Source organism: Gossypium raimondii, chromosome 3 (genome assembly GCF_025698545.1).
Source record: "Gossypium raimondii isolate GPD5lz chromosome 3, ASM2569854v1, whole genome shotgun sequence".
Lineage (NCBI taxonomy): Eukaryota > Viridiplantae > Streptophyta > Magnoliopsida > Malvales > Malvaceae > Gossypium > Gossypium raimondii.
Window position 1 is genome coordinate 44,978,777 of NC_068567.1, and position 26,685 is coordinate 45,005,461.

At 34.9% G+C, this 26,685-nt stretch overlaps 2 protein-coding genes across 3 annotated transcripts; one reads left to right on the forward strand and one right to left on the reverse strand.

The window, feature by feature from the left end:
* Positions 1-7,191: 7,191 nt before the first annotated feature.
* Positions 7,192-8,235, reverse strand: LOC105795910 (uncharacterized). The gene is made up of 2 exons (XM_012625558.2): positions 7,841-8,235; positions 7,192-7,762 (listed from the first exon to the last, which is right to left on the reverse strand). The coding sequence occupies exons 1-2, from the start codon at positions 8,233-8,235 to the stop codon at positions 7,192-7,194; spliced, it is 966 nt and encodes a 321-aa protein (XP_012481012.2).
* Positions 8,236-22,019: 13,784 nt separating this feature from the next.
* On the forward strand, positions 22,020-25,835 carry LOC105794387 (ubiquitin-conjugating enzyme E2 variant 1A). Of its 2 annotated transcripts, XM_012623542.2 has the most exons (6): positions 22,020-22,069; positions 22,198-22,285; positions 23,884-24,023; positions 24,776-24,901; positions 24,969-25,095; positions 25,388-25,835. In XM_012623542.2, the coding sequence occupies exons 2-6, from the start codon at positions 22,258-22,260 to the stop codon at positions 25,444-25,446; spliced, it is 480 nt and encodes a 159-aa protein (XP_012478996.1). In that variant the 5' UTR covers positions 22,020-22,069; positions 22,198-22,257; the 3' UTR covers positions 25,447-25,835. The 2 variants fall into 2 exon arrangements, with proteins under 2 accessions (XP_012478996.1, XP_012478995.1); XM_012623541.2 differs by lacking the exon at positions 22,020-22,069 and having other exon boundaries at positions 22,086-22,285.
* Positions 25,836-26,685: the final 850 nt, after the last annotated feature.

Genomic DNA, 26,685 nt, shown 5'->3' on the forward strand with positions numbered 1-26,685 from the left:
CTCAGTGAGATAAGATTTTTGGCTTCAATCTGCTCCGCTGTAATCTCAGGGAGATAAGATTTCTGGCTTCAATCTGATGTGATCTACTCTACTGTAACTTCAGAGAGATAAGATCCTTTATTTTAATCCGCTCCACTGTAATCTCAGGGAGATAGGATTACTAGCTTCAATCTTCTCCGCTATAATCTCAGGGAGATGAGATTTCTTCTTCAGTCTGTCCCACTGTGACTTCAGGGGGATAAGACTTGTTTTCTCAGTCTACTCCGCTGCAACTTCAGACAGATATAATTGATTTCTTCTGTCTGCTCCACTACTGCTTAGGGAGATAAGACTTGTAATTTCCAACCTATTCCACTGCTGGTCAGGGACATAGGACTTGTAATCTTCGATATGCTTTACTGTCGACGCAGGAGGGCAAGATCTTCTATCTTTAACTAGCTCCACTGTAACTGATGGAGGCAAGGCTTTGTTTTCGATCTGCTTCACTGTCAATGCAGGAAGGGAAGATCTGCTATCTTTACTGATCTGTTCTCTGGGGAACATGACCTGTATAATGAACCTAATTATGCCTAATGATTAGGACGGCATGATCAAAATGAACCAAATGCTCCTAACTAGACATGTGTGAATGGTGTTTGCATGAATGCAGAATTTTATTTTTCCAAGAATGATCCCGCTTAGGTCATTACTCGAAGTTTATAAAGGCTTTAACACCGGCGTGCTACAACGCCTTCTCGCTTGACCGGCTTCTGAAAAAACATTTAGCCAGGTTGCCCCCACTGTAGACCTCAAAGTTTAATCCATTGGGACGTAAAATTTGTACCATCATTCTCCCACTGTAATCTAAGGGTAGAAAATACGGCTTTTCCTCAATCCTCTCTTATCCAATTCAAGGATATAGGATCTACATCATTCTGGTTCCTTACACCATTCCCAAGGTGTCGTACCAAAGACTCATGCGCAAATGGAGGCTCTCTTCTCCGAGGTAACCTCTTCCTATTGCTTGGTGATCATGTCATTAACTCGTCATCTTATCATCTTGTTCAATCAATGCATTTGACAACAAAAATCCAAAGAGAAAGTCTAAATTTAGACTATTCCTTCTCAAATTTCCAACCTTTAAATTTGGTGTGTTCTAAACAATAGTCTTGTTTCAGGCTCCTATATTATTTATAAACTTTTCAAAGTAATATGCAAAACTTCCTTTGTGAAAGTTTTATTAGTCCATTAATCATTATTCCAATGCAACATACTTGCAAAAAAGAGTCATAACAATGGATAAGAATAAAGTTGGTTTTGAGCATAGCTCGAAAGAACAAATTATCGAAAATAGTAAAGAAGGATGACAAAGAAATTAATTGGGAATGCATATCTTGGAAAGGAAAAAAAGTATTCCAAGAACAACAAATAATATGAGAATTGGGTGCCCCAGATATCGCAGCTTGAACTTCTCTGTACAAACTTTCTGAAGACCATTTTGTGTTGGACATGCGTTTAGGAGATCTACAGTGTTCTGTCGATGCGCCAATATGTCGCCTATCCTTTCCTGTTGATTCAGGCATAGCAAGATCACCACATGCCCAATTTCGTCAAGATTCGAGTTGCTTTGATTACCTCATGCCCCATTCTGATCAATATTTGAGCCGCCCTTTTCGGGTTTTCAACTCAAATCCCCTTTGGCCTAAGGCGCCCTTTGCGGGTTTTCCCCCTTAGCCTCTCTATTTTTACTTTTTCGTCATTTTTTATTTTCATTTTTTTAAATCCAATGTCTTGTAATACAGTGACAAACCGTGGTGTCTGATTTTGAACTGATTACAACCCTCAGCTATCTTACTGTCATTCGAGTTCAATGCAATCTCCAATACCATCCTCTCTGGAATTCTATATCGGCATATGATGACATTGACGCATGCAGTAGCCTCTATCCATTTGATGAAGTAATTAATGATCTCAATAGTTAAGTAATGCCCATTAGAAGTCTTCGATAATGGTGATGTCCATGCCCCATTTTGCTCGAAATTTGAGTCGCCCTTTTCGGGTTTTCAACTCAAAACCACCTTTGGTCACAAAGCGTCCTTGTTGGGTTTTCGCCTTGGCCTCTCCTTTTCTTTTCTTTTTCTCTTTTCATATTTTATTTTGACTTTGATTGATTTCCCTTTTTTGCTTTTGACTTTGATTTTTCTTTTCTTTTTTGTTTTTGATTTTGATTTTGATTTTGATTTTTGATTTTTGATTTTTTATCAGAATCAATGTTTTTATAGATAAGATTTTTCACTTTCATCTTGTATGCGAAAAACCCTCTTTTCTTTCATAGAGCCTTTTGGGGCGCAACTACGACAGAAAATATCTTGAAGGGATGGAAACTCGACTTCAAATGGGCAAAGCTATGCTGACTCAACGAGAAAGGCATTGCCCCGGTAAAAAATTGTATCGTTCTTACTACAAATTTCTAACATCGTGCTATTGTGCAAATTTCTTCATCAGCGTTTATCCTAGGCATATCCTGGTATAATCTTACAAAGACATCTTTGAACAAGGTCTTGCCTCATCTTTGAGGTCAGGTCAATTCTAATCTTTACCAAGCTCACAATTTCTAATAATTCCTTGAGAGGTAGGATCTGTTTATCCTCTTGCTCCACCATTCTCAACAAGTCTGGAGATACACCACAGTCTTTGTCATTTTCAAAGTCATGAGATCCTTCCAAACACATATCTTGCTCAAAAAGAGACTCCGTGTTTGAAACAACATCACTCATGTCATTGTTATCTGAGGACCTATGGGGATACACCAAAGAATATACAAAGTATAAATTTATTAATAATTATTTGCACGATTAGGTTATAAATGAAAAAATATTTAGAAAACAATTAATCAAACGGAAAATATTTACTTGCTTGGAAAGAATAAAAGAATAATTGCTCGAAATGAATGCCAAGATGTATTTTATTAGGATAAAGATATTCAGACTTAAGCCTACTTCACAAAGGATTTCTTGTCATTCTTAGGCTAAAAACAACAATAATGTTTTGAACATTACTCTGCATAAGCTCTAAAGACTACAGGTATTTCTTCCGCAGTCTAATTGTTTAGCTCACTCCCAGGTTCGTATGGGCTGATCTCCAGCAAGGACCTTCTTTCAGCTGTCTCTATAGCATTGATATGAACTTTCTCCAACATCTCTTCAATGCCTTCCCTTCTGGACACCCCTCGCTCAGGGTAAATAAACCCACCTGACACAAAGGATTTAGATATGTGAGGGAAGGTCAAAGGCTCCCACTTGACTTCCTCTCCGCTTAGACGTGCCCTTCTTCTCTCCTGCCTTTTCTCCACTTCTTTTCTCCTTTGTTTCATATTTGGCTTGTAGCCTAAGCCAAAACGATCAAACTTTCCCTTCAGCATGGGTGCCTCAACCCTTCCCTGAAGGTACTTACCTAACCCTTTTCCTGGCGAAACTCCTCTTCCAACCATCAACTGCAGACCCATCTCAGTAGTCTTGGATATCTTTGGTACTGGGATCCTATTTCCTTGAGTGATAAACGTTGCGTTCACAAATTCCAAGGACCAGAAAGAACATTCGACTGCCTCATCATTGGTCTCTACATAAGGTGCATCACCCGTTACCATTGCGATAATATCCTCCTCCGCACTTATTGTCACCAATCGATCATCTGATATTAGCTTCACCTTCTGATGTAACGATGAAGGCACTGCCCCTGCCGAGTGTATCCACGGTCTCCCCAATAAACACTTGTAGGAAGGCTTAATATCCATTACTAAAAAGTCCACTTCATAAGTAATTAGGTCAATTCTTAACGGTATTTCAATTCTTCCTACAACTCTTCTTTATGTTCCATCAAATGCCCTTACTATATTCTGGCAGGGTTTTATATGTGAACTGTCCACAGGTAATCGATTAAGAGCGGACAAAGGCAATACGTTTAATGCGAATCCATTATCAATCAAAACCCTCGGTAATGTGTCCCCCTGACATCGGGTGGTAATGTGTAGAGCCTTAGTAGAACCCCTACCTCCAGACGGTATTTCATCATTGTTGAAGAAGATAAAATTGTCAGCACTTTTATTGTTGATCAAACAATCCAATTTATTGACTAAGATGTCCTCTGCCACGTATGTTTCGTTTAGTACCTTCATCAGTGCATTTCGATGTACTTCCGAACTTAGAAGTGTGTGCTCAGGTACTTCCGAAATATGGGCCAGTTGTGTGTGCAGTTGCTCCATAACACTGTATTCACTGTGTTTTAAAAACTTTAAAAACTCATTTGCTTCCTCTTCTTTTATTGGTTCATTTACCAATGGCTCAAACTCCACCGCCTTTCCTTTCCTCTATTCTACCATCGGAGTCCTTTCTCTTGGCAGTTCTACTCGAGTGTCATAACGTTTCCCATTATGTGTATAGGAACCCCTTTCCTGGTATTCTTTTACCATATTGCCCTCAACTTCTTTTCCTGAGATTGCCACATTGCATCCGTAATTCCACAGGACTATTTTATCATCCTTATATGTGAAACTTGACGGTTTTATGATTACAATTTTTGGTATTACCTGAGCCCTAGCCTCATTACTCTAAGGGCGTGAGATAATAACTACAGGATGATTTATTTTCGGGGTCTCCATTCCCGACCCTATCGCGCATATGCTCCTTCTTTCTTCCGCATCTTCATAAAACCTCATCTCTTTGTTATCCATCATGCTTTGAACCAAAGCCCTGAATCCTTCGCATTCTTGGATTTTGTGCCCTATTTTATGGTGGAATTGACAGTAATTTCCCATCTCATACCCTTCCTCCAAATCTGAAATAACTAACCCCTTTTTTGCCATATCTTTCCATACCCGTTTCAATGGAGTTCTTACTTCAGCGATGTCTGTCTTGACTCCTTCCCCCGTACCTTCGCTCAACATATTCACTCTCTTATCATCATGATTGGGCAATGGACCTTCTGTGCTGGGTGAGTCAACAAATTTGACAACACCCAATTTTATAACTCCTTCTACAACCTTTTTGAAAGCGGTACAATTTTCTATTGAGTGTCCTGAAATCCCCGCATGGTAGTCACTTTGAGTGTTCGTGTCATACCATTTTGGATACGGGGGTTGTAGAGGACTAAGGTAATGAGGGGCAACAACATGTGCATTAAATTACTTCTGATACAGCTCTTTATATGTCATTGGAATGGGAGTGAACTGGGGCTCCTCAGTATTTTGCCTCATTCCTGATTCTTGTTTCAATGAGCCTTGTTGATGAGCAACCATCTTCCCTGATTGATTCACCGTAATTGATTTGTTGTATGCGTTCATATTGTTTACTTCACCTTCTCTTTTCTTTGAAGCTGACCTTCGATTATTCTCCCCACAATCTATTTTTCCACTTTTAATAGCACGTTCAATCATTTCACCATTCATGATTATATCCGCGAAACTCTTTGAGGCACTTCCTAACATGTGCTTGATAAACGGCGCCTTTAACATGTTGATGAAAAGTATCGTTATTTCTTTTTCCAAAAGTGGTGGCTGAACTTGAACTGCAATCTCTCTCCACCTCTGTGCATACTGTCATTTGATTTATTTTCCAAGTTCTGCAAAGTAATTCTGTCAGGCATTATTTCAGATACATGACTGTATTGTCTCATAAAAGCCTGCACCAAATCTCTCCAAGTGTTGATTTTGGCTCGGCTCAACTGGTTATACCATTTAGACGTCGCTCCTGTAAGACTTTCTTGAAAGCAATGTATTAATAATTGATCATTATTAATATACCCCGTCATTCTTCTACAGAACATTGTGATGTGGGCTTCGGGGCAACTGGTCCCACTATATTTTTCGAATTCCGGCATCTTAAATTTGTAAGGAAGCACCAAGTCCGAGACCAGATTTAGATCTTTTGCATCTATTCCATGATAACTTTCAGTGTTTTCTATCGCCTTAAACTTCTCTTCAATCCATTTTCATTTCTCCTCAAACTGTTTTGGTAATTCTTCTTTTTCTTTATCCTTCTCAGCTACTTCATCGAAGTCTGGGACAGCAAGATTAACTAGGTTTTCACCAGGGTTAAAACCTGATCCAGCTTGAGAGTTCATCGGTATTGGAGTATCGGCCTGAAACCGTTGAGGCTTTATTGAAACAGAGGATCTACGCGGCAGCACCTCAGTCTGAACCTGCGCATGCGGAGGCATGAAGCTTGGAGGATAGGTGGGTCCAGTCTTGTCTTCTTCTTCATTATTGATCATAGGGCCTTTCCCCTAATTTAATCCTTTTAATAATTGCGTCAGCTCAGTCATCATGTCCTTTTGAGACTCCAGCATCTTTTCTGTCACGTCCTGTTGAATTTTTTCAAATTGTTCCTTCATTTCTATCTGTAATTGATCTTGCATTTCCTTTTGAAGTCACTCCAACTTTTCCAATCGTTGATCCATAATCTTTGATTTTGCACGGGTACCGTAGTGGTGTTTGGTTGATGAGTTTTTACCGGTTTCCAGATTAACTGAAGCACAATTTTAACCAATTAAAACCCCTTTTAATAATCTTAAATGCATATGATGTAATGCAGATGCATGAAATGAATGCAAAAAGGAGCGTCAATTCTGATTCAATTTCTTTTTAGAAAACTTTATTGATAAACAAAATTCTTTACATAAAATGGATTACAGATATCGATTTGCCCTAATGCTCAGAGCTCTAACTTCTATCAGCAATGAAGCTAACTCCTGACCCCGATCCGATTCTAGTTCGTACTTTACACTTAAAACATCAGCCTGAACCGCAATTGTTTGCAAATGATCAACTACTTCTCGAACCTGAACAATAGCTCTGCCCATAATGTAATCCCTGCTCTGAATTTGATTCTACGAATGATGAAGTTGCTCCCTCCAACGCTCTTTGTTTCCTTCCAAGGATTCGATCCGTTGCCTACAGCCTTGTAATGTGTACTCCAATTCTTCTATCCTCTTTTTCAATTCTTCAATCTTGCAAAGACTTGTCCTTAGTTCCACTACAGAATTACGACTTCTATACGCAGCAAGTGATTTCTCGAGTTCCGCTATTCTAGCTTTCAGGTCCGCTTGATAATTTTGAGTTTCTAAAACCTGTCGCTCTAAGGTCTCTTTCTGAACTTGAGTCTCCCGGGACTTTCTTTCCCACCGATCGGTTTTGCTTCTTTCTTCCTGGATCTCCTGTCACCACTGCTCTGAAGTCTTTCCCAGCCCGGCAGTTCTCATTGATACTCGTAATTTCTTGTAGTTCGTCTTTAAGCTATCGAGATCTTCCTCTACTTTATTCTTCCCCTTCTTTAATTTTTTGACTTCTAATTTTTGGACGTCGACGTCTAGCCTCAAGTGCATCTTCTCTTCTTCCAACTGTTCTAATTTCTTTTCAAGCTCTAAATTCCTCTTTTCAAAATCTTGTTTTATAATCTCCAACTCTGATAGGATCACTTGTAGATATTCTTCCATTGGTCGAGCACTCTCTAAGTTTAACTCCGGGATGTAATCATTAATCCTTTTACTTCGCCACTCACCATACTCTGGAGTTGTCATCGAACCCACAGCTAGCCTTTTCATAACCTGATTCCAAGCCTGAGAAATTTCCTTCACCTTTTTCTTGTAATTGCCTCCTCGGTACGAGAACTTACATTGAGCTAAACCATACGTTGTAGGCACAAACTGTCTTGAATTGTATTGCCTTAGGACCAGCAAATGTGCATATCCGACGGCTCCCCAGATCCCAAGCAACGGAACCCAGCCAAAGCTTCCATAGCAGTAGAGAATTCCATCAGGAATCAACCAAGGAGCTCTCCATTCCACATCATTCTCTTGAAGATTTTACAGAATTGCTATCCAATTTTCTTCTGATATATCGTCCCTTCTGAGGGTAGCCACTACTTCCTTTAACGGGGAATAATGCTCAGAGAAAACCCGATACGAAACTTTGTCCACCTTCCAGAAATGACTATGGAACCAGGCTATCAACAGTTGTGCACAACCTATAAATCTGCCTTCACCAGGTCGCCTACACGCATTCAAAGATCTAAACGTTTCAGCCAAAATCGCAGGAACAGGTGTGACCCCTTTATCCAACCGATCAACAAGGTCTGAAACAGCTTCGTCAACATGCCCTAGTGCCCTTGGGAAAATCACTAATCCGTAGATACTCAAAGCAAACACATGAACTTTCTTTTTTTCATCAGATGTGCTAGGATCAAGTCTCGCAAATTCCTCCATGGGATACATTTACACTCACCCTTCTGTTTAATCCTGGCCGTGATCCATTGTTCGCTCATTCCCGTAATACTCATTGTCGAAACCATTTTTTTGAAAATAAAAATTTAGTTGTCGACTTTAAAATAAAATTGGAGTCGCCACCGATCTGTGATTGAAACGTGATCGGCTCACCTTTTTCACGCTGTACCCCTCGGCCAAGCTATCACCTTTTTCGCACTGTGTGATTTTAGCCCAAGTTCGGACAGCCACATTATCCTCCACTCTATCAAGAAACCCATTTCCCATTATAAGCTTTCTATCTCATAATCGAATACGAACCAAAGCCTTTTTAAAATGAAATGCCATGTGATGGTAATGCCATGCAATCAGAGTAAAACATATAAAAGTCAGTAGCAATTAAATATAATACAACCAAGAAATAGTAAAAAACTCCTAATTAGGAATCTACTAAGCTTAAGAGTAATTCTACCTAGGGTGAGTTCCTATGGTTCACTATATGTGGTTTGGTTTTTAGGGCAAGGGTACCCGAACCAGCAGATTCCTTGATCCTCACCCATTATAGGCTCACATAGGCCGAGTTCAATTCAGGGGAATACATTTCCCTATGACTATGCGGAGACGTAGGTGTCACGTAGGCATAGGTACAGATGTATCCCGAAAGCGATCCACTATCCTATACGAAGGTGAAAACCTCACGAAGGACTAGCTTCTCACTCCCACCTAAAATGGGTAAAAATGATCGATTTTATGAGATGCAAAATGCAAATAAGCTAACAGACTTAAGCCAATCAAGCAAACATGTGAGAATGAAAACCAATGAATGCAAAAGAAGAAATCATGAAATTTAAAACAAAATTTGATTTTCGACAAAAAGACACAAAATAATCAATTTATGGCTCGACTCTCTTAGTTCCCCAGCGGAGTCGCCAAGTAGTCGAAACCATTTTTTTGAAAACAAAAATTTAGTTGTCGACTTTAAAATAAAATTGAAGTCGCCACCGATCCGTGATTGAGGTGTGATCGGCTCACCTTAAAAACAATTTTGGTCTGCAAAATTTGAGAAATTAGGTTCGGGAGTCAGTTACGCACGAGGAAGGGTTAGCACCCTCGCAACGCCCAAAATTGGTACCAAATTGATTATTTTAGTGTCTTAGCGTCGAGGGTTAAAAAGATTTTTTAGAAAAACTCAAAATGATGAAATCTGAAAAGAATAATCAATTGTTCAAGTCATGCGATGAAATCATGACCCAATACGTTAGGGTACAATTTCTCAAAATCCCCGAACTTTAAATATCGCTTTTTAGCTTTTAAAGAAAATCTTCATTTCGAGAAAGTAATATGTCATGCCCAATACGTTAGGACACCACAAATTAAGTTTCCGAAAATGATTTTTATACTGATACACTTCAAATAAAGAATATTCTCGGTTATCTAGAATTAACAAAGAAAATCGGAACCCAATACGTTAAGGCTCAAATTCCTCAAAAATCCCGAACCTTGAATATCGTTTTTTTTTTAAAAGCCTTTGAATCAAAAAATGATTTTAATATTTTGATGAAACTAAAATATATTTTCTTTAAAAATATGATAAAATATTAATGTATAACATGAAACCATTACTTTAATTTTAAATTATACATATATATGTATTGTAAAGTGTCAATGTATATACATATTCATGCATATAAAAGTTATGAAAATAACATAAGTATAAAAATATATATATAATATGCATATATATATTTACAAAATAAAAAAATGTATAAGTCTGACATATACATAAGTTATGAAAATATGTATACGTATATACTAAAATATGTATATATATAAATATAATATGTATATATAAAAATGACATATGCAATAAAAATATATATTTATAATAATTTAAAATAAAAAAGTGTATGTGTATACATATTATATGAATGTATGCATGTATGGATTATAAAATATAGAAAATACATATATATTATAAAATGTATATATGCATACATCTTTGTGAAAAAAATAAAAAATAACAAAAATAAAAATAGTTAAATATATATATAGATACATATATAAATTGTAAAATATATAAAAATGTATGCATATAGGTATATATATAAATTATAAACACGATATGTACATATATTTTAAAAGTATTTTCATAAATACATAGTTATAATAATAATTATAATAATTTAAAATACTAATACTAATAATAATAATAATAGTATAAAAATGACAGAAAGACCAATTTGTAATCCAAACAGAAATTTAAAGGCAAATTTGAAATAAACATAAATGCGCGAACTCTATTGAACACGCATACAACTAATGGGAACTAAAGGAAATTAATCCACTCTCGCAAAACATTGTGTTTCAATAAAGACCGAAGTGAAACAAACATAAAACATGTGGCTCAATTTAAAAAAAAAACTGATTTAAACACTCCTCAAAGAACAGAGGACCAATCCTGCAAATAAGCCATTGAACCTTGGCATAAAGTCCACACGGTGCCATTTTGCTTTAAAAATAAAACCAAAAAAACTTTCCTTCAAAAACGTTTCTGCTTCATTTTTTCCTTTTTCTTTTAAAAAACAAAACAGAGGGGAAAGGGGGAAATTTTCTCTACTAGGGTTTCAACCCTAGCGCCCCCACGCCGCCGCCATCAAAGCTCCGCCGCCGACCCCGATTCAGGCAGCAAACTTCGCAGGTAAGTAACTCCTCCTCTCTTTTTTGTTATTTTGTTTATTTTAAAAAGAAAATGACCCTGAAAATACAAAACAAGAACACAATAAAAAGAGAACGAAAAGACAATCACCTTCCAAGTCAACTGTTGTATTCTTATTTTTCTTTTTTGTATATCGTTTTACACTGATTTTTTTCCACTATTTCTTATTTCAATCTAAAACAAAATCCTATTAGCTCCTTTTTCTTGTTTTTTTCGTCATCCCCCCCGCCTCAACTATTGTTGCGCCATACCCTATTTATTTGCTATTTCAATCCGTTTTTACAGGTGCCGAGGTCGTGGAAGGGGCGTGCGACGTGTGCAAAAGCTGCTGAACATGGGGCGATTGCTGCGGCACTGAAAAAGAAAAAAAACTGCTGCTAGAGTTTCTGTTACCTTAGGCCAATTGGGCCTTGTAATTGGGTTAGAATTTGGGCTTTATTGGGCCGAATTATTTGGGCTGCATAAATGATTTTTTAACCACGCCAAAATTGGCCTATTACACTCATTAATTTCTTCCAAAATGCTGGGACATACGCAGCTTTGGAATATGCTTTATCAACCAGAAGCTTAGGGCAGTGCACTAAAGCCGTATATTCCTCTATTGTAGGCACCAAATATATATTCCCAAAAGTAAAACTGCTATATGCAGGAATCCAATATTGAGCAAGAGCGCGAAACAGTCGTTCATCCACCTTGATATTAAGTAGATGCGGCAAGTCCCCATAATTAGAGTAGAACAACTGCTTGGTTTCATCATCCCACCGATCCCAAATCTCACTCAACTCCTGAAGGCTATTTTGCGTCACACTAATACGAGTGTAGTCCCAAAGCTCTGACACATAATCCTTAGCTAGACTGTCTCCCTTTTCCAATTGCACTTTCTCTGACCATATACGGACAATGGCATTGTCTTCCACTTTATCAAGAAAATCGTTTGCCATGACAATTTTCTAATTTGGTAACTGAACTCGAATCGACACTCCTTGAAATATGTAATGACACGCAACATATCAACAAAACGAAAACAAGTCAGTATCACACCACAACAATTCAAAGCAAGTATAAGAAAACCAAGCACCTATCCGGGTAATCGCTAGAGGTTGGAACAATTCTAACCAGGTTGGTTTCTTAAGTCAACTACATGAGGTTTGGTTCTAGAGTCAAGGTACCTGAACCAGCAGATTCCTCGATCTTCACCCATTATAGGCTCATACAGACCGAGTTCGGTTCAGGGGAATACATTTCCCTATGGCTGCACGGAGATGAAAATCTCACGAAGACATAGGTACGGATGTATCCCGAAAGCGATTCACTATCCTGCACGGAGGTGAAAACCTCACGAAGGAGTACCTTCTCACTCCCACTTAAAAATACAAAATTAAATAGTCTTATGCAATATGATGCCAAAATATACAACTCAATTTGCAATAATCATGCAAGCAAATGCAAAGAAAATATTGTAATTTTTCAAATCAATTTTCGACGATAAGACAGAAAACAATCAATTTCATGGCTTGACTCTCTTGGTTTCCCTAGCGGAGTCGCCAAGCTGTCGAAACCATTTTTTGAAATTTGAAAAATGGGTATCGATTTTGAAAATGAAAATTGGGAGTCGCCACCGATCTTTTATTAAGGTGTGATCGGATCACCTTGAAAATAATTACAGGTCTGCGAATTTTGAGAAAACAGGTTCGGGAGTCGGTTACACACGAGGAAGGGTTAGCACCCTCGTGACGCCCAAAATTGGTACCGAATTAATTGTTTAATGTCTTAATGTCGAAATTTTGAAAAGATTTTAAATACGATTCTTTTATCTTGAATAAAATGAATTGGATGATGAGGCTCACTTATTTCAAAGAAATAAATTGTCACATTCAGTAAGTTAGAGTGCGACATTTTAAATCGTCAAAATTAAATTTATCTCTTGACCTTTAAAACTTATGCATTTTGAGAAGGGTATTTGATTATTTGGGCCAAATGAGAAAATCTAAACCCAGTAAGTTAGGGCTCGGTTTCACAAAACTCCTAAATATCAAATATTGCCTTTATTTTCATTTATTAGAAAAATCCTCGCCTCAAGAAAACAACATGTCATATCCAATGCGTTAGGACACGACGTATTGAATTCCCGAGAACAGGTTTTTTTTATTTATGTGTTTTGATTAAATAATAATCTCGATTATTTAGATTCGACGAGGAAAATCGGAACCCAATACGTTAGGGCTCAATTCTTTCGAAGATTCCAAATATCGAACTTTGTGTTGTTTTGAAAGACTTTTGTATAAAATGATCTTGATATTTAAATAATATTAAACATAGTCTTAAAAACAATGAAATAATAACGTACAACGTGGAATGGTGATTCGTAAATTAAAATGTACGCTAATGAACGAAAAAGAATCAATAGATACGAGCAAGCAATACAAAGCACATGAATACTATAATTTCATATCACATGTTATACATACCGAAATAAAATAAAAATATCTTTTACAAATATATAAACTCATTTAAAATGAACTCAAAGTTGATATAATGATGTAAAACAATACCATACGTATAAAAAATAATTTATTATATGTTAATGAGAAAGTATAAAATAATACTATATGAGAGTTTTATTTTTATAAAGAACAATTTAAAAACATAGTAAAATGTAAAGAAAAATCTTATAAATAAAATGAAAACATTAAAATATGTACAAATTATAATTAAAACAATAAAATAAATGTAAGATAACTCTAAAGAATAATACATAGTAACTTTGGAATAATAATACACCATGATTTTAAAGCAATAATACATAATAGGATAAAACAAATGTATAATAACTCTAAAATGGTTATTTATAGTACCAATAAAATATAATGAAATGGGATACTAATATATGAAAATATAAAACTTCAAATATTAACACATAATAAGAAAAAAGTATATATATATATATATATATAAAGAGGTAAATAAATGTACGTAAATTAGTACAAATAATATTATTGACAATTATAACGATAATAATAATAATAAATATAATAATTTAAATAATAATAAGAGCATTTAATTTGTAGTAAAAAAATAGTATATATAAAAGAGCTAATTTAAAATTAAAACAGAAAGTCAAAGTGCAGATATGCAATAAAATGAAATGAGAGGGACCGAATTGAAACTCATTTAAAATTAGAGGGACTAGAACAGAAATTAAACACACAAATCCTATCTGGCAATCAAGTCAGATCATCGGAAACGGCTCGTTTTGAACGTTCGTCTCCTCAATTGACAAAAGGACGAAATTGAAAACAAGATCGAATTATGTGGCAAAATTAAAAAAACAAAAAAGATTAAATTGAAGTAAATCCAAAAAATAGAAGGACCAAACACGTAAATAGGCCATTGAAACAAAACACGCGGATCCTCCCCGGGTCGGGTCACCGCGCGGGTCAAGAAACCAAACGGTACCGTTTTGGCGCTGGTGCCCTTGTCTCAAAAATGGCGTCGTATTGCTTATTATTTAAACAAAATTTTCATTAAAAAAATATAAGTAACATACGCCCAAAAAAGAAAAAGACTGCTTCTATTTCTCTGCTAGGGTTTTGCCTTAGCTTCTACCGTCGCTCGAACATGCCACCGCTCGGAAACTCACGATCCCCGTCCAAACTCCGATCGCGACGAAGCGGACAGGGATGCGACGGTCGTCCTAAAGGTAAATCTTTGCTTCTCTTTCCCTTTCTAGTATTTTGCGTAAAAATGAAACGATGAAGGAAAATAAAAACTGAGAATCATCTCTGAAAAAGGATCAGTCGATCTTTTTATTTCTGTGTTTTTTTATTTCAATATGTCTCCCTCTTTTTTTTTACATTCAATTCTCCCCCCTCTTTTTGTTTATATCTATGTATACGAAAAATGAAAGAACAGAAAAAACTCAAAGAAAGAAAAAAATAGAAAAAGAACCACCTTTGAGAAAAACTCAATCAATCTTTGATTTCTCTTTTTTTGATATATTTCCCTTTGTCTGAAAAAACTTACAAATTTTGAAAGTGGCCTTATATCTGAAAAAATGATAGAATCAAAATAAAAAGAAAATTACAGAAAAATATTGCCTATCTTCTGCCCTTTGCTCTCATTTGCTGTTGTTTTGTGTTTGTTTTGTCTTGTCTGCTTGTGCAGGTACGACCGTACGGGGCAGTGGACGTGGCGTGGAGCGTGTGGGAGGAGCGGACATGTGTTGGCGTCGGTGGCTGAAGGGGGAGTTAGAAACCCTAGGGTTTCTATTTTCTGAAATGTAATAGGCTACTGGGTGTTAGGCTTGTGCAACCGGGTTGGGTTTAGGTTGGTATTTCAGGTTAGGGTAGAGTTGGGCCATTTGGGTTTTAAATGGATTAATAGTTTTGTAAATGGACTGTGCTATTTTTGGACTTTTAATTTTTTATTTAGCTTAATTTTGTTTGTGATTTTGGGCCGGGCAGAATTAGGGTATTACAGTTGTAATAACCCAAATTTGCCCGACCCAAATTAGAAATAAATAAACAAAAATAAACCAAAATAAAATAAACCCAAAATCTTAAAATGTCCACAGTCCATTATAGCAGGCCTAATAGGGCCCAAATCAGAAATTAAACCCAAAACCCATTAGCCCAAATTACATCAAACCCGAGCCTAAAATACTCAAACCCAGTTTACATGGCCCAAACCACCTAAGCCCTAAAGACTAAAATCAGAAAACCCTAGCAGCTTGTACCAAGCTTCAGCGCCGCAGCCACCAGGGTCTTCCCTCGCACGTGCGCCACCGCCACGTGCCACGCCGCTACGTGCCATGCCTCCATACGCTGCGCTGAGCCACGCACACCTCCGTACGGCCACCTCCGTACTTCCAGGCTGGCCGAGTACCTGCAAAAAAGACACACGAAAACAACAGCAAATAGGAAAATAACAGATATAGGAAGATTTTGATTCATTTTGATTCTCTATTTTTTCTATTTTCTGGAAATCGGGCTATAAGAAGACCGATTTGAGCGCTGTAATTTTTTTACGCATTCAGAATCAAAGATCGAAATACTAAATAGGTGATTTTCTGGGTTCTTCTTCTTTTTTTCTCTCATTCACAATTTGTTTCGTTCTTCTTTTTTTGTTTCGGTTTCACTGAGTGTTTGTTAAAAAGGGAAATAACAAAAAAGGGGTTAGAAGTTACTTGGTGGCGATTCGGGCCTTCTCCGTTGTCATCGGAGACCAGGCTTGGATCAAAGGACGCTTGAGCGCCCTTAGTGTGCAGAGCGGCGCATTTTTTTTCTTTTTTCATTTTAGCCTAAGTTTGTTTTAGCGAAACTGATAGGCAGTTTAGGATTTATTTCGGTTTAAAAGGGGGGCCATTAAAGCGCCGTCGTTTAGAGTCAATCTAATGACTCCTAAACGGCACCGTTCTGAATACCCGACCCAGCGGTGACCCGGTCCGGGAAGGATCCGTGTTTCATAGGTCGTTTGGTTTATTTATTCTAAAGGTCCCTCTACGTTTACTGCAATTGTGATTGGATTTCTTTCATTATTTGCAATCAGTATTGTGTATTTGTTTCTGTATTCATTTAGACCCAAGTGTAAACGGCGTCATTTACTGACCCGATCTGAGCGGTGACCCGGTCCGGGAAGGATCCGCATGTTTTGAAGCTTTTGGTTTATTTATTCGACGGGTCCCTCTGTGTTTACTGCATTTGTAAATTGATTTTTTTATTTGCTCGTAATTTGCACCATACATTTAGTTCTGTGTTCATTTAGGTCTAGTTTTAAACAGCACCGTTTTGTGGATAACTGAGATTATTTTGATACTTGTATTTAATTGCTGGATCGGTCCCTCAATTTTGGAATAAATTTCGATTTAATACAAATTCACTTTTATTTATTTCAACAATTTTTCTTTATATATATGACTAATCCTATTTTCATATATCATAGATTTTAACATTACTTATAATATTTAGTTTTAATAATGTCTAAAATTTATTATTATGATAGTTTAAAATGTAGTAAATTATTATTTTAGTCCGTATTATATATTTTGGTCTCGTCATGCATTAATGCTAAGCTATCATATTTTATTTAATTTTGTTTCCTCGTCGTTTTAATTTTATTTAAGCCTCGTTTTAAAATTGGTTGATTATTGTTTTCAAAAAATAAAATAAAATACATTTTATATTCAATCTTGATTTAAAAGATTTCTTTAACAAATCAATTTTGTATATATATTTAATCATTTTATTTTTAATTTTGATTTTTTACAATAATATAATCTGATTACTAAATGCATAATTCATACGAAATTATTTTAATATATATCCATATTTATAGAATATGTTATAATTTGAAATTTTCTTTTTATGTTTTAAAATTTTACTCTTTTTTATTATTTCAATTGGTTTACTTGCAATTAAACTATTTTTATATTTATTTTGGTCATTTGTAAGATGGATTATTGGTTATTTGATTATTAATGTTGATGCATCATACGTTTAATTACTCCAAATTGTAGAATTAATTTGTTGTTCATCATTTGATTTGTATATTGTTAATCAATCATGTCGTTTGTAAGAATTCCATTTCATTAAAATATTATAATCGCTTCATTTCGAAATTCAAAAAGGGGGTTTGGTGTTAAATAATTCTCGAGAGAATTGTGCCCTAACTTATTGGGCCTCAATTCTTCTCGATGAATTTATATCATCAAGTATCTATTTCTTTTTAAGACGTATTTTTTAAAATAAAATTCTCTAGATTTCAAAATGTTGGGTCCTAACTTATTGGATGTGACATTTTGTTATCTCGTTTTTAATAAAGGAAATATTTGGTGTTTAGGAATTTTAAGAAAATTGAACCCTAACTTACTGGGTTTCGATTTTCTCGATTGATCTAAATAACCAAATATCCTTCTCAAAATGTATGAATTTTTAAATTTTAAAAAAGGGGACGAATCTAACTTCGAAGATTGAATCGTTGCGCTCTAACTCACTGAGTGTGACGATTTATTTCTTTAAAGTGGGTAAGTCATATTTTCCAATCCGATTATTAAAATTTTCCTTTCAAAGGATTCTTTTCTAAAATATTTTTAAGTTTCGACACTAAGACATTAAATAATCGATTCGGTACCAATACTGGGCGTTACGAGGGTGCTAACCCTTCCTCGTGCGTAACCGACTCCCGGACCTATTTTCTCAAATCTCGCAGACCTAAAATTTATTTTTAATGCTGAACCGATCACACCTTAATAAAAGATCGGTGGCGAGCAAAATCGATTCCCATTTTTGTTTTTTTAAACTTAAAAATGGTTTCGACAGCTTGGCGACTCCGCTGGGGAAACCAAGAGAGTCAAGCCGTAAAATTGATTGTTTTCTGTCTTATCGTCGAAAATTGATTTGAAAAATTACAATCTTTTATTTGCATTTGCTTGCATGATTATTGTAAATTGAGTTGTATATTTTGGCATCATATTGCATAAGACTGTTTAATCTTGTCCTTTTAAGTGGGAGTGAGAAGGTACTCCTTCGTGAGGTTTTCACCTCCGTGTAGGATAGTGAATCGCTTTCGGGATACATCCGTACCTATGTCTTCGTGAGATTTTCATCTCTGTGCAGCCATAGGGAAATGTTTTCCCCTAAACCGAACTCGATGCAGTATGAGCCTATAATGGGTGAAGATCGAGGAATCACGGTTCGGTACCTTGACTCTAGAACCAAACCTCATGTAGTTGACTTAAGAAACCAACCTGGTTAGAATTGTTCCAACCTCTAGCGATTACCCGGATAGGTGCTTGGTTTTCTTATACTTGCTTTGAATTGTTGTGGTGTTATACTAACTTATTTTCGTTTTGTTGATATGTTGCATCTCATTACATATTTCAAGGAGTGTCGATTCGAGTTCAGTTACCAAATTAGAAAATTGTCATGGCAAACGATTTTCTTGATAAAGTGGAAGACAATGCCATTGTCTGTATATGGTCAGAGAAAGTGCAATTGGAAAAGGGAGACAGTCTAGCTAAGGATTATGTGTCAGAGCTTTGGGACTACACTCGTATTAGTGTGACGCAAAATAACCTTCAGGAGTTGAGTGAGATTTGGGATCGGTGGGATGATGAAACCAAGTAGTTGTTTTACTTTAATTATGGGGACTTGCCGCATCTACTTAATATCAATGTGGATGAACGATTGTTTTGCGCTCTCGCTCAATATTGGAATTCTGCATATAGTTGTTTTACTTTTGGGAATGTAGATTTGGTGCCTATAGTAGAGGAATATACGTCTTTACTGCACTGCCCTAGGCTTCAGGTTGATAAAGCATATTCCAAAGCCGCGTATGTCCCCGCATTTTGGAAGAAATTCATGAGTATTACGAGAATGAGCGAACAATGGATCACGGCCAGGATTAAACAGAAGGGCGAGTGTAAATGTATCCCTTGGAGGAATTTGTGAGACTTGATCCTAGCACATCTTGATGTAAAAAAGAAGGTTGATGTGTTTGCTTTGAGTATCTACGGATTAGTGATTTTCCCAAGGGCACTGAGGCATGTTGACGAAGCTGTTTCAGACCTTGTTGATCGGTTGGGTAAAGGGGTCACACCTGTTCCTGCGATTTTGGCTGAAACGTTTAAATCTTTGAATGCGTGTAGGCGAGCTGGTGAAGGTAGATTTATAGGTTGTGCACAACTGTTGATAGTCTAGTTCCATAGACATTTCTGGAAGGTGGACAAAGTTTCGTATCGAGTTTTCTCTGAGTATTATTCCCCGTTAAAGGAAATAGTGGCTACCCCCAGAAGGGACGATATATCAAAAGAAAATTGGATAGCAATTCTGTAAAATCTTCAAGAGGATGATGTGGAATGGAGAGCTCCTTGGTTGATTCCTGATGGAATTCTCTACCATTGTGGATGCTTTGACTGGGTTTCGTTGCTTGGGATCTGGGGAGCCGTCGGATATGCACATTTGTTGTTCCTAAGGCAATACAATTCAAGACAGTTTGTGCAATTATTTACGAATTATTATGATCAATTTATTGACTACTAAAAAAGTTGAATAGTGAAGAGTTTAATTTAAAACATATCAATTTTGTTTTATATAATTTGTGCAAATGCTTTAGTAATAAATATGAACTTTTTATTAGCACTATATTTAAATGATGAAAATAATTTATAAATGTTAATTATGTTTATTAGTTATTATTTTGAATAATGTTGCTTTGTATTAATTATATGAAGCAAAATTATATCATATATTGAATATTATTTGAATTTATTATTATATAATATTTGAATTGTTTAATAAATTAATGTATTTTAATTATTTAAATAATTCAATAATAAATATTACTTTGCACTAATTATAGTAATTAAAAATATATTATTCATAGTCTTGTTAAATCGTAACTGAAATATTATTATTTATCACATTCCGGCATCACAGAATATAGTTGCTGACCATATGGCTAAGTTTATGGCCACAAAATTCATAGAGATTCAATAGTTTGGAGATCCTCCACAGTCAGTTCAAGATTTAGTCAAAGTGGACTATGTTAACGCTTTGAAAAATTAATGTAATCTTTGGTTTCCGTTTTAGGTTGTTTTTATCTACAAAAAAAATCACATGAAACACATGTGATATTAGAAACTAATATATGTAAACACGGCATTACTAAATAATTAAAATATAATATATGTTTTTTGAAAGTTTACAAATACAATCAAAATACAAATACGAGGACATATCCCAACAACCACAAAGTGTAGGATCACATAATTACAATACAGATAGACTAAAATTGGATTAAAGTGTAGAATTAAATAATTTCAACACAAATAGACTAAAATTGATCAACTGAACTAAAACCCACACATGGCAATAAAAGGATAAATCTCAAAACTATATATGAACTTTGATTCAATGTGTAATGCTATACATAAACTTTAATTTTGTGCAATTTTATACATGGAGTATTAATTTAGGAGAAAATATTAGGTACCTTACTAGTGGGGTTTTAGACTCCACAAACATTGCTAAAGAGTTGACAAGTGTACTATAGAAATATAGTAAAATACTATAAAAAAAGATATATGACAACTTTTAAGACTTCTTTTTAATTCAAATTTTACCAATTAATAAAATACTTATCGATATGACACCATTTTAAGTAGACATTAAGACAAGAAATTATATATCTAATATAAAAATAAATTTATGTATTTATTCTTTTAAATATGTATAATTAGATTAAAAATAAAGTTTTATGTATACATTTAAACCACAATCAAAGTTTCAAGTGTATAATTGTACTAAATCAAAGTTCATATATCAAATTACACATCAAACCAAGATTCATATGTAGTTTTGAGATTTATTCTTGACAACAAACAACACATGGTGGGACTTAGATACACATACATATAATTGAGTTTGATGGATCTCGAAACTAGATGCTAAGATTTAGGACCTTTACCTTTGCTGACTATGCCAAAATTGCATTGAATAAAATAATATATATAAGAGATAATATTAAAATATATTAATTAATAAGGAATGACAAAAATAAAAAGTTAGTTATATTATATATATAATGGTGGATTAAGTTTGCAGCATAAGTCAAATTGACACTAATTTAATTGTAAATTTATTAAAATATTTTTATTTTAGAAGAGGCAAATAATATATTTATAAAGATATTTTATTTTTCATATTTTTATATATTTTAAAATAAAAAATTAAAATTATTATTTGAAAATCAAATACAAAACCAATTAATTAGTATAAAAATCTCTTACCATTTCACCTATAAACATTTATCAAAATAATTTTATAAATATATTTTTAATATAAAATATTTTTCACTCATATAAATTTTTATACAAATATTTAAAACAATTCTAACTCTTTTCAAATTCTTAACTAAGAAATAGACATGCGCATCTAGCACTCTCTAAGAGTAGAGACAACGAAGTTAATACTAATCAAATTAAGACTTAATTTACAGATTCTAGGTGTTATAGAATCTAATATAATATTATATATATATATATATAATAAGGTTTTACTGGTTCCTAGTGGACCTTTGCGAGATGTGAGGTGTAGGAGGAGTTGGACTTTCAGGCACTATAAAGTATAAATCTCTCTCTCTATCTAATCAGTACCCTTTTACAGTTTTACTCTTTACAAATTTTCCTCTCCTTTTTCGTGTTTTTCCTCTTAATTTTGCTTTTTGGTTTTGGATTGTCTCTTCTGAATCAGAGAAAACCCTACCTTTTTTTTCTCTTTTATTTCTTTGAATTGGAACGATCAAAAGAAGGAATGGGTTCTGAAGGATCGAGGGTTGTTGGTAAGTCTTCGGTTTTCGAAGCCCTAGATTTCCCTCATTTATTTCCCAATTTTCCCCATGTTTTTCGATTATTGGTGAAATTTTGTTATTATGTTTGATTGATGAGGCTTCTAAGGGTATATTGAATCTCTGGGATTTTTCTTTTTGGGATAATGTTTGGATTTGGTGGAAAAGGGTTTTAGCTTTGATTATTGGTGCTCTTTTGTTTAGTTCGAAGTACTGTTTCGAAATGCGTGAGAATGGATTTGTTGTGCTTGGCTTGATATTCAAGGTGAAACTTTTACGGGATTTTCTGTTGGAATTTATTACAAGATTTTTATTTTCTTCATGGATTTTATTGCCAGTGTTTGATGGGGCTTCTTTAGAAGTATGAATGATTGAGTTTGTATCCTTGTGTGTGTGTGTGGAGAGATTGAGATATTGTAGGAACAGAACCAGTGTAGCCAGGGTTTAAATTGCTTTTAGATTTAGTCTCTTTTCATTTGCCTACGGTTTGTAATCTGTAAAACGCTAACCCGAACACAGATTAAAATATGTTTGTTCTTTGTTAACTCCTTATCTTTTTTGCTTTCTTTTATGTAGTGTTCTGGGTTTAAGTTATTTAAGTTATCTATAGTTCTAGCTGTGGCAGAGCCATTATAATATACTATTATAACTAGTTAGATCTGGCAACACTCTTTCGTGTACCTTATTACAAATAAGGGATATTGATGTTGATTGAATGCATTCTGGAAAAAAAAAGAAGCAATAACCCTTAAAACAGGTATTACTTTGTTTTCCATGCCTAGGACTTGTAGGATATGACAGCTATATATAATGCATGGAATTTTTCCAAAACGGCCAATTTTGACTCTTCTTATGGGATGCATATGAAACTGTTGATAAGGTGCTAGCTCTCTTAAAAAGGTATTATGTTACCTTCACCACATTTTTTGACCTTAAAGGTGTACTTGTATGATTCCAAAATCAAGGACTTCTTTTCTCCGACCATCTAATGGCATTGCTTCCAATTATATGATTATTACTCGTCATTCAGATGTGAACTTTTTCTAGGTATCGATGCTTTCTAGAAGCTTCAAGTTATGCAGTGGCATTTGGCCTCAGAAGGCTTTGGGTGTAATCTTTATTATGAAGCCAACTTGAGAGTTTTGCTAATTTGTCCTTCAACTGCAGACTTCATAGTAGAAAAGTTTCTCATTGATTGAGTGTCATTGGTTGAGTGATGGAATTGAAACATATGGAATTATGGAACCAACCTTATGATATTTATTAGCGGAAGTGGTAATTTTGTCTAAATATCTGTTTTTTATTTTTTGTGCTCATTCCTTGTTATCATAAACCTTGTTAATGATGAATTTCATGAGTGGAACTTGTGGCATAGGCTATTTTATGCTATCAAGGTTACTTTAGTTATTTCTGGGTCTTCACTGACTACTTTACTGTATTTAACATAACATTCAAGCATTTCTTTTGCTCTTAAATTTTAGTTTCTTTTATATGTTAGGAAACTGCATTTGATAGCAATAAACTTAATTCAGATTTCTAGAATGACTTTGCTACAATCCTGACCTAGGGACTAAAATATCTGGTCTTTGCAGTGCCAAGGAATTTCAGATTGCTTGAAGAGCTTGAGAGAGGTGAAAAGGGAATTGGGGATGGAACTGTTAGTTATGGAATGGATGATGCTGATGATATTTACATGCAGTCATGGACTGGGACTATTATTGGCCCACCTAACGTGAGTCTCCCTCTATCTCTTCCTGTTGTGCTCTTTCCTGTAGTTGTTGTACTCATGTCTCTGAATTGATGTGGTTAAGTGGACTGACAAGTGTAAGGCTGTAAGCAGAACTTGGAGTTGATATTTACTTCTAACTATGCTCTTCTTCACAAGTTAGTGTAGTTATTGAGACAGTCCACTTTGACTGATTAGTCATAAGACTAAACCAATTGTTTTTTAATGACCTTGTTAGAAATTGGAGGCATGAGAAGATTTTATGGTTGAGATAAATTATGTTCTAGCTAGAATACAATCACTGCTTTATTATTTTCTTTTTACCATGGGGTAGGATGCAGACTGACATATTTTCCATATTAAGGTGGCAATTAGAGCTCGTGAAACATATGAGACGAGAAAATTGCCTTTAACAGCTGAAATACTTCTCTGTAGGTTGCTTAATGAGTTTCTACCATCGAAGTTTGATGATAATTGATCACATAATTTATGTGCTTTGTTCCAAACACTTTTTGAAAAATTAAACTATTGCCTGCAAACCTATTGGAGCTTGCTTGGAACTGTTGCTTAAAACATACAGTGCTTTGCGATCATAAGACTTCTGTATAGGACTTCTGCTAGAAGGAATTGTATGATTTATTTTACACAGTAGTTCCTGTTGGTTGTCAAACAGTAATTAACAATATTTCCTCTTTAAAATATTCATTTCCTGAGATGAAAAATGAGTTAATAACTTGATTATTCTTTATGCATGTTAGACCGTTCATGAGGGACGCATCTACCAGTTGAAACTATTCTGTGGCCTGGATTATCCAGATAATCCACCAAGTGTGAGGTTTCAAACCCGGATAAACATGACCTGCGTCAATCAGGAAACTGGAGTGGTAGGTGATGTCATTCTTAGGACCTTTTTATGCTATGACAAGATACTTATGGCTGCTAAATTGCCAGGTCGAACCTAGCCTTTTCCCCATGCTTGCTAATTGGCAAAGGGAGTATACAATGGAGGATATATTGACTCAGCTGAAGAAAGAAATGATGTCTCCACAGAATAGGAGGATGGCTCAGCCTCCTGAAGGTGTGTAGATCTTGTGTTTTTCTCGCTGTATCATAATCCTTTTGTATTTGTGCTGGTGGTATTTTAAGCTCATCTCTTTTATGAAATGAGTTTACTTCCTAGGATGGTGGAATTTTAATGGAGAAAAAAGTTATTGTTGCATGGAATGATAGATTATGGCTATTTATAATGTAGGTTAACTAATGATATTATTTGTGAAAGTTAGGATGTAGATGTAGATCTTCTGTGCATAAAATTTCTCTCTGATGCATGTTATGTAAAAGTTTAAACTGTGATATTAATGTTGTCCCAGGCAATGAAGAAGCAAGGCTCGATCAAAAGGGTTTAGTGGTGAAGTGTTGCATTGTTTGAAGATCATCGGAGTTGTATGAACATAATGTATATACAATCTATACGCTAGATAAATCCAGCGACCGGTTTAGCACCATCAATATATATATGCTTCCTCTGTATGGGAAAGATGTCCCTGGCTCCACCTAATGGTGGTTAAATAAAGCGAACTTCTTAATGAATTGATGACATTTGAAAATTTATGACTTGTGCTCACTGCTGGTATCGATGATATGTTAGTTGGCGAGCATTTTGTTTTTCTTGTTTCCTGTGTTTTTGTTTCCATTTGATGTAATTTATAATGTAGTGGAGGACAACATGAGTTTGTTAAAACCCTTGCGTTTCTTCCATTACTTTTTGATATTGGTTTGCAGAAAGTTTGAATTTCATTTCCATGCTCATTTTGGACATGTCCTGGTTTCGAATTTTTCTTGCTTTAATTACCTCAAATTGGGTTAATAATTTGGAAAAATTATTATCATCGACGGCTTAACCAACAAAATTGTAAATAGTTTGACACTCTTATCAATAAGCCATTTTGTTAGTATTGGATGCATCACTTTTGTTCTTTCCATGTAAGTTGGATTTTGATTTACAAATTTAATGCTGTTTCTATATCTTCCCACTAAGAAAACCCCATATCCATCCACAGTTGTATTAGTTTCTATCTGTGTCACAAGGCCCTTTTCTGAATTGTTTATAAAATGTATTATTTTTAATCTGTTGTTCACCAATTTTGTCTGTCTTTTGCTTTGAAACAAATGTTTGTAATAGGTTTTTACCCTGTATCCCCTATTCTTTTTGGCTAGGTAATCCTAAGTTTTAACTATAGATTTTTAGGCAGGGGAAACTATTTAGACTTTTATAATCTGTTGTTAGCATTAAAATATATAAAATACCATTTTTTCAGATAATTTATTTTAAATGTATTATTATTGTTTTTGATGAATATATCATATATAGAAGTTAAAGCATTGGTCAATAAAATCCAAAATTTAATCATGATTTCAATGGTAATCAATATCATCATCACATTTGAGCGAGGAATTAGCGATGGCAATTATGATTAAGGTGGGTTGTTCAAAAGTGGAACAAACTTGGTGTAGCATCCATTTATTCAACTTCTAAATCAATCTTATCTTAGACCAAACTAATTGTGTCATTACATACGAAATCAACGTACAACCGTCCAAAACATGTATATGGATATTTTTGTCTTCCAATTACAATTCCATATTCCCATGATTTCCGTCGTTAGGT